Source organism: Drosophila bipectinata, chromosome 2R (assembly GCF_030179905.1).
Source record: "Drosophila bipectinata strain 14024-0381.07 chromosome 2R, DbipHiC1v2, whole genome shotgun sequence".
Taxonomy (NCBI): domain Eukaryota; kingdom Metazoa; phylum Arthropoda; class Insecta; order Diptera; family Drosophilidae; genus Drosophila; species Drosophila bipectinata.
Window position 1 is genome coordinate 11,067,405 of NC_091737.1, and position 7,381 is coordinate 11,074,785.

The 7,381-nt window shown below is 49.2% G+C and overlaps 2 protein-coding genes across 5 annotated transcripts; one reads left to right on the plus strand and one right to left on the minus strand.

Moving 5' to 3' along the window:
- Positions 1-415: 415 nt before the first annotated feature.
- Positions 416-2,342, minus strand: LOC108132881 (uncharacterized). Of its 3 annotated transcripts, none has more exons than XM_070277916.1 (4): positions 2,102-2,342; positions 1,865-1,974; positions 1,540-1,807; positions 416-1,480 (listed from the first exon to the last, which is right to left on the minus strand). In XM_070277916.1, the coding sequence occupies exons 2-4, from the start codon at positions 1,957-1,959 to the stop codon at positions 1,043-1,045; spliced, it is 801 nt and encodes a 266-aa protein (XP_070134017.1). In that variant the 5' UTR covers positions 1,960-1,974; positions 2,102-2,342; the 3' UTR covers positions 416-1,042. The 3 variants fall into 3 exon arrangements, with proteins under 3 accessions (XP_070134017.1, XP_070134018.1, XP_017107944.2); XM_070277917.1 differs by lacking the exon at positions 2,102-2,342 and adding an exon at positions 2,067-2,071; XM_017252455.3 differs by lacking the exon at positions 2,102-2,342 and having other exon boundaries at positions 1,865-2,058.
- Positions 2,343-2,366: 24 nt separating this feature from the next.
- scra (anillin, actin binding protein) lies at positions 2,367-7,341 on the plus strand. Of its 2 annotated transcripts, XM_017252914.3 has the most exons (12): positions 2,367-2,579; positions 2,683-2,976; positions 3,050-3,520; positions 3,602-3,953; positions 4,009-4,362; positions 4,423-4,594; positions 4,753-4,885; positions 4,971-5,162; positions 5,235-5,459; positions 5,515-5,875; positions 5,968-6,266; positions 6,327-7,341. In XM_017252914.3, the coding sequence occupies exons 1-12, from the start codon at positions 2,562-2,564 to the stop codon at positions 7,044-7,046; spliced, it is 3,591 nt and encodes a 1,196-aa protein (XP_017108403.2). In that variant the 5' UTR covers positions 2,367-2,561; the 3' UTR covers positions 7,047-7,341. The 2 variants fall into 2 exon arrangements, with proteins under 2 accessions (XP_017108403.2, XP_017108402.2); XM_017252913.3 differs by having other exon boundaries at positions 3,050-3,953.
- The last annotated feature ends 40 nt before the right edge of the window (positions 7,342-7,381 follow it).

Sequence of the window (7,381 nt, forward strand, 5' to 3'; positions counted from 1 at the left end):
ATTTACTTTATATTTTAATTGAAATTTATGTTTTTAAAGTCTCGATAATATTTTTTTTTCCATAGTGAAATTCTGCTTTAGTTTTTGGGAAAAAATAACAGCCGGCCGGCTTGTTAAAAAGTTGCAAATCCACGCCCTGTTTTCATTCTTAGTCACTGTCCTCGTAGGTTCCCAAAATTCTATGGCCACTTTTGGTGAGGCGATCCCAAAGTTGATATCATATTTTAGCGGCTATAATGCCCATTTTGGCCAAACAAACTACAGTAAAAAATCAGGAAAATGACTTGGCCAAGAACTTATAAGAAACTGAAACTCTTAAAAAAATAATTTAATTCAATTCAAATTTAAAGCCAGGGTTTTTAATATTTAGATTTACAATTCTAGCTAGAGAATTAATTTAAAATAAACTTAAATTGAAAAATAATGATTTACCATCATCCATGAAGTTGGACTGTAAAACCAGAAATCATCTAATGTGGCAGGCAGATGTTGTTGCCGCAGCTGCTGTCGCTAAGAAATCGGAGAGCCTTCCAGGCCGAAGGAGGGAAGCCGAGTCCGAAGGTAAATCAGTAGACTGAGCCTTTGCCAGTGCGTGTGCTCTTTGAACAATTGGCGGCAGATAAAGAGAGCTGTCCGAGGCCGATCGGTTGCCCTTTTCGGGAGCAGCTTTGAAGGACGCGTACATGGGACACCATGACTATGGCTGAGGCAAACAACTCAATTTTAATTAAGCGTTGTGCTTCGAGAAATAAATTAGCCAGGCTGGCCATATTGGCTTCGCAATATCTGGACAACCTTGGGTCGGTGAGGCTGCAGTGATAAGTCGCCGACCGTTGCGTGACTCGACCCAGAAGACCGGGCGGCTGGATAACAGGTTCCCACCTGGGCCCAGCCACCTTTATCACTCCACTCTCTGCCCCGGCACAAAGAGCCTGATTCTTGTATTGTTGCTAACGCTTAATTATGTGCAATAACAAGTATTTTCATTCAACTAAACCACAATCTTTGTACTTAAATGCATATTGGCGAGCGGTTTTACACGCTACTTGAGGAAGGCTTGCAGGCGATTCTCCTGCGACTTGCTGGCGTTTTTAAACGCGTTCGACTTTAGCTGCGCGGCCAGTTGCAGCAATGCGTTTTGTTTTTGCGTCTTGGACTGGGTTTTCGGTGCGGGCGCCGGTTGTGTTGCTTTGTTTTTCTTCTGGTTCTTCTTTTTTGGAGTTTGACTTGGATGCTGTACTGTTTGGGGGGCTTTCTTCGCGGGAGTTGGCTGTTGTTGTTTCGGTTGCGCCTGTGGAATTTTAAGGCCTGCATTGATATCTTTATTTTGGGCTTTCGTTTTTGCCTTTTTTTTGGTGGGCCCTGTTGCCGCAGGTTGGGCAACGACTATTGATTCTTCTTTGTCTTGGAGTTTGGCTCGCTTTCGGCCCTTTTCCAGTGGCAGCATTGTTTTGTGCCGGCAAACCTCGCAGTCCACTGCCTGAAATAGGATTTATGGTAGTTTAAAGGTACAAAGGTAGTTTCTGGGGCTGGACTCACCATGTTACTGGCCATGCGCTTCTTTAGCCATTTGGCGCGCTTCCTAGCCCCACTGCTCATCTCGCCCCTTTGCATTTTTGCCTTTACGGCATCCAGGCGGGCGATAAGTCTTCGGTTCTTGGCACTTTGCCTCAGTTTTTGGGATTCCAGGTGGAGTTCATAGCGGGCATCGGACCATTGGTTGCCGCAGCGGCTACACATCCTGGCTGGTCCAAAACTGTCCTCTGGTAGTTGCACATTATGCCTTGCTAGCTTGCGGCAGGTATTTCTGTATGTAATTAGGTGAATTAAGATGATGGTTCGATGGAATAGTTCATAATCTTACATGTAATGTGATTTGAGGAGTCTTTCTGCTTGAGTGTCGGAGGTCAGTGATTTGGCGCAGCTCCAAAGCAAGTCCACGGTCCTTTGATCCGCCATGGCATATAGAAAAGCCTAGAAACAAAATATAATAATGCGGCTTATAGTTTTTAATATAGAAATTTTATAAAAATTGGTAAATAAAAAGGAATTTTTCAACAACCCACATGGCGAATACATGTTTTGACGTTATTTCACTTACCTCTTCAGTTATGGATTGGAGAAAAAGTATTTTATGGCCTCTGAACAGAAAAAGACCACTTATGAATAGAAGTTTTTATTTTCATAAGAAATATAGTAATTTCTTTAATAAAATCCTTGTTATTTTTCCTACGATATGTTGGTAATCAGCTGGGCGAATTATTTAAAGTCCACACAGAGTCCACAGATTCGTAACGAAAATTTGAACCATTTTCCAGCACTATTTACGATAACCATCCGATACTATCGCGAGTGTTACATCTCTAGGTCTCCAACCGCCTTAAAAAGAAGCGACGCGCAGAATTTCGAATGCCAACGGACGCAGCAGCAAGAAGTAAATAAAAAACAGTCGCAAACGCCCGGTTACATTGCAGTCGTGGAGTGCTAGTACAGTATTCGTTCTCAGTATTGAAGTGCGCGCAACTATATCTTGCAATCACAGTAGCCAATAAATCGTCGCAATGGACCCGTTTACTCAGGTACGAAGGCTGCGCCTTTCGCACACAGAGAGGCCCTTTGTCTCCGGTTTCAGTGGTGTACGTAATAGCATCTGTGAATTATAATGCGCTTGCGATTTTCCAGCACATGCTAGAGAAGGCGGAACAGCGCAGTCGCGCCCTCGGCATCAGCAATGCCAGCAAATTCCCACTGTCGGAGTGCAGCGTTCCCTCCGCCACCTCGGATGCGTCGGATGCAGTGGTGCCCCAGAGGAGCCGCTCTCCGGGTAGCGGGAGCACCAGCAGCAAGGTCGTGATTCTGGACAAGGCAGCGCTGGAGGCATCGCCGACCAAGCCATTGCGCCACTATACAGCGGTCAATAAGGAAAACATGGAAATGGGCATCGAAATAAACATAACCACAGACAAGCCAATTGGGGTAAGTCTCGCTCACCCACCCCTTAGATGCGCCATCGGTGGTGTGTTTTTGCTTATCTGCTGGCATTTTCCAGGTGCAAGTTGAAATTCAGGAGGAAGAGGTGACCGATGACGACGAAGCGACGGCTGTAACGGCTACGGAGCCTGCCCCTCCTGTGAATCAGCCTCTGGCGCGTCTCAGGGATACCTCCCGGAGTAGATTGCAGCGCATGGGCGCTTTGTACTCCAACACCGATGATTTGTCTTCGCCCATTCATAGGACGGAAGGACAGTTCCACGCAGACGATGACAATGATGGGGCCGATACAAGACCTAGTAGGCAGCCCAAGCAGCGATTCGGTAAGCTGGCCGCTCTGGCTGACACCATCAACCAGTGGGAGGATGACACGGCGCACCACGAAGTGCACAGACCCATCGAGCCGCCGCCACCCAAGCCAGACCTGCCCAGTCGACGGATAGAGAAGGGGCCAGCTCCACAGCCGCCTCAGAAAAAGGACGAAGTCGACGAGACCGTCAAGACCAAGCAATTAAAGTGGGATCCTAAGGTACTGAGCTCTCTGGAGGCCCAAGGTTTTCAGCGTCGTGAGTCTTCGACCATTAAACACACCTATGATTATGCCAAACAGGGAGAGGTGGCGCCGGTTGCCAAGCCGCCAGTGCCGGAGAAGTCGACGTCCGTCAGCCAGGTGGCCAAGGCCTTTGCAGCTTCCGCTACCGCGGTTAAGCCGGCTCCAGCTGCTCCTGCGTCCACTGTTGGTGTAAAATCGGGCCTGGTTTCAGGGCGGGCAGCCATTTTCGAGAAAGGAGGCCCCGGTGGACAGATGCAGGGTAGCCAGCGCAACCAGAAGGATCCCTGTGAATTGTCGTTGAAGGAGCGCATGAAGCTGTTTGAAACCGGCAACAACAAGGCTATTGTGCCCATTGCTCCGATAGGATCTGCTCCTAGTATAAGTCAGATCAGGCAGGAGGAGGCGAAATGTAAGTTTATTGAATTTTAAGGTAACTCCCTTGCATTAATATCCATTTCCAAAAGCCCATGCTACTGCAGTACATCCAGTCACCGCCGCCGCTTCTACCACCTTAGCTGTTGCGGCCAAACCCAAGCCGGAGAACAAGCTAAAAGACAAGGTAGCTGCTCTGGTGGCTAGTGCGCAATCGAGTGCTGAGAACCGAATCAAGGACATCGATCGGCAGAGACAAGAGGACATGCAAATCATTGCCAATCGCTTCAACAAACAAAAGGAACTTTTTGAAACTCAGCAGACTGCTCCGGTGCCAGCTCCCGCTGTTCCTGCACCAGTGGTCAGCAAAGTAGTGCGGCCCATGCCGCCTCCTCCACCACCTCCTATTGCTGGATTCTCACCCGCCAGCAGTAAGAGACGATCACGTAAGCAAATAACTAACCCGGGCTTGGCGGAACTTATAGCTGATGTTTTCTTAATTTCAGCTGGCGATGCTCCCATATCTGAAGAGGAGTCGAAGCGGGCGCGTAAATCGCAGCCCGATCGCTTGTATCCCGCCCTGTCCGACCTCGATTCCAGCGGCGACAACTGTTGTGCCACCGTCACTGCCTCCGCCACGGACGACAGCGACCAGCTGGAGGACGAGGAAACAGAAAGGTGCGCTGATAAATGCTTCTCCTGCTTGTTATTCCTGCTCTGCATCGAGTAACACTCTAAGACTGATAGCTTAAGACATATAGCTTTAATCCCCTTCCCTAGACAAGGCTAAAATAAAATCGCTTGCTTAACTAACCACTTATCTTTGATTCGAGCAGTTGCATGGATGAGTCGGAGTCGCAGACTGAGGACAGCAGCGCCGGTATGTGCAACGGTAGTCTGGGTCGAGAAATAATGAATGCTGTGCAGCGCAACGAGGCCGAGATACAGCACCAGAATCACGGCAAAAAGGTGAGTACCTAATGCAGGTAGAAAAGTTGGAACACAGCGGGCGGTCTCTAATCACAACACCTCATTGTTTTTATTGCCTCTTCAGACTGTGCGGTATGCGGACCAGGATATGTACTACAATCACGAGGCCCAGGAGGATAGCTCGATAAACTCGTCCCAGGTCTCAGCCGGCATCGATGACTACCTAGATGAGGCTCTTGTCGAAGATTACGGCAGCACTCAGGACGATGAAAGTGACAGCGGGGATGAGCAGAACGCCAGTCGATTGTCTTTGGGTGTAAGTGTTTATTATTTAAATATTTATTTCACTTCATTTGACATATTTTCCTACTTTGAATGCCACCCGCAGAGCAAAGGAACCACAGCTTCGAACAGCTTCTCGTTCCGGAAGAACCCTGCTGCCAGCACTTGCTCGCCTATTGATGAGCACCACGAGCTCTTGGACATCCAAACTCCATTGCCTATTAGTGCAGCCCAACCAGTCAAGTCAGAGCTGAGCGTAAACCAGGACAATGACAACCTAGTCACGCTGGTGCACACTGTTAGCTTCTATCGCCGTCAACAAAGTGCTAATGTAAGTAATCATGGAACAAATGTAATCATCCTTTTGTAATTATCCTTGTCGACAGAGCTCCAACTCCACGCCTGTGCGGAAGATCTGTCGGGAGCAGCAGGTAATTCGTTCGGCTCTTGCTGGCGATTGCCATGCAAAGCACCGATTGGAGTACGACTCTCCACAACAGGGCGAAGCTGCGACAACCTCAGCCCTAGACGAACCCACAGAGGACGAAGATGAGGAACTACAGAACGCGCGTGAATCCAACGAGGCCTCCATGGCCCAGGATAAAATCAAAAAGCTGCTGGCTGAGGTGTGCAAGCAGCAGCAGGTCATAGGCCAGGCCAGCCAGGCACTGAACCTCTGTGCAGCCACCGTGGAGTTCTCCGGCTCCACCGAGTCCGTTGAGGGAGAGCGTTATCTGCTACTGGCAAGTGAGTATCCCAAAGGGTTGATGAGCAGGTTTTCTTAAAACATTATTTACGGGAATTTCAATTATTTATGCGAAAATTTAATAATATTTCAGCCCATCGCCGGCAGGCTTGTCTGGATGAGGTCCAGCGACTGAGAGTGGAGAACAGCATTCGTCCCGTGGGCGCCCCAAAAGAAAAGGGTCTGCTAACGGTCAAGGACATCACTATTCCCCTGCGACAGGAGTACGTGCGCAAAATGGCATCGGGCAACATTAATGGCCACCACCTTGTGTGCTTGCTTAAGTACAATGAGCACGTGCTGGCCACCAAAACTGTTCCCACGATGCCCGGCCTGCTGTCCGTCAAGTTCCCCGATGTCCTGCAGTTGAATAATGTCTACGCCGACTTTCGGGTGAGTCTCAGTGGTGGTCTAGATTTGGATTGTTTCTAATTTCTGTTAATTCGACTACAGATTACCCTGGAAATTTACGGAATGCTGGCTCAGCGCGATCAGTTGCCCCACGAGCTGAAGTACCACATTAACCTGAACAAGAAGGGCGGTGTAAAGACCCCGAAGAAGAAGGGTGGCGAGAACCGACTGGTCATGCCACCGGTTCAGAGCCCTGCAGGTCCACATGTGGTGCGAACACCTCAGCTGGTGCAATACGGCTTTGCCATTTTCTCGCTGCGGGAGATTCAGCGCACTAGCTGGACGCTGACTCAGGTGCTTGGCGTCAGCCCTCTCGAAGGAGTTGTCCACATGAAGGTTAACTGCGAACTGTCGGTGAGCGTGGAGTACAAGGGCTTCCTCACCATGTTCGAGGATATCTCCGGCTTTGGGGCCTGGCATAGACGATGGTGCTATCTGAACGGCTCGGTGCTCAACTACTGGAAGTATCCGGACGATGAGAAGCGCAAGACGCCAATGGGCAGCATCGACCTGAACGCGTGCAGCTCCCAGAAGGTGACCACTGCACCGCGCGACATCTGCGCCCGTCTCAACACAATGCTGCTGGAATGCGAGCGACCGGCAAAGGACACGGACCAGGAGTCGCTGATAATCGTGCCCAACGGACGCACTACCACGGTGCGGCACCTGCTCTCCGCCGATACTAAGGAGGAGCGAGAGGAGTGGTGCGCCTACTTCAACAAGGCCCTGACACTGCTGCGGGCCTGGGGAACCACCCACTGACCCGCTGACCCAACCACTAGCGATTGCAATGGCTGTCAGAGCGGCCTGGACACGGACTTGGGAAGAGGAGGCACTGACACTGACACCAAACGGGCGGGTTGTTTAAAGTTTTCTCTTTTTAAGTTAATAATTTTATTAGTTTTACGCGTTCGTTTTGTGTTTCCCATTCAAATTATTCGTATCCTTGTATTCGACTGGGACACGCTCGTGTTCGCTCTATATTGAAAAGTATTGTTTTAATACCTATATGTACATTGCATTTAGAATGTCTCTCAAAATATATAATAATGTGTGTAAATCGAAAAAAAACAAGGCGTACACTGAATAGTTTATTG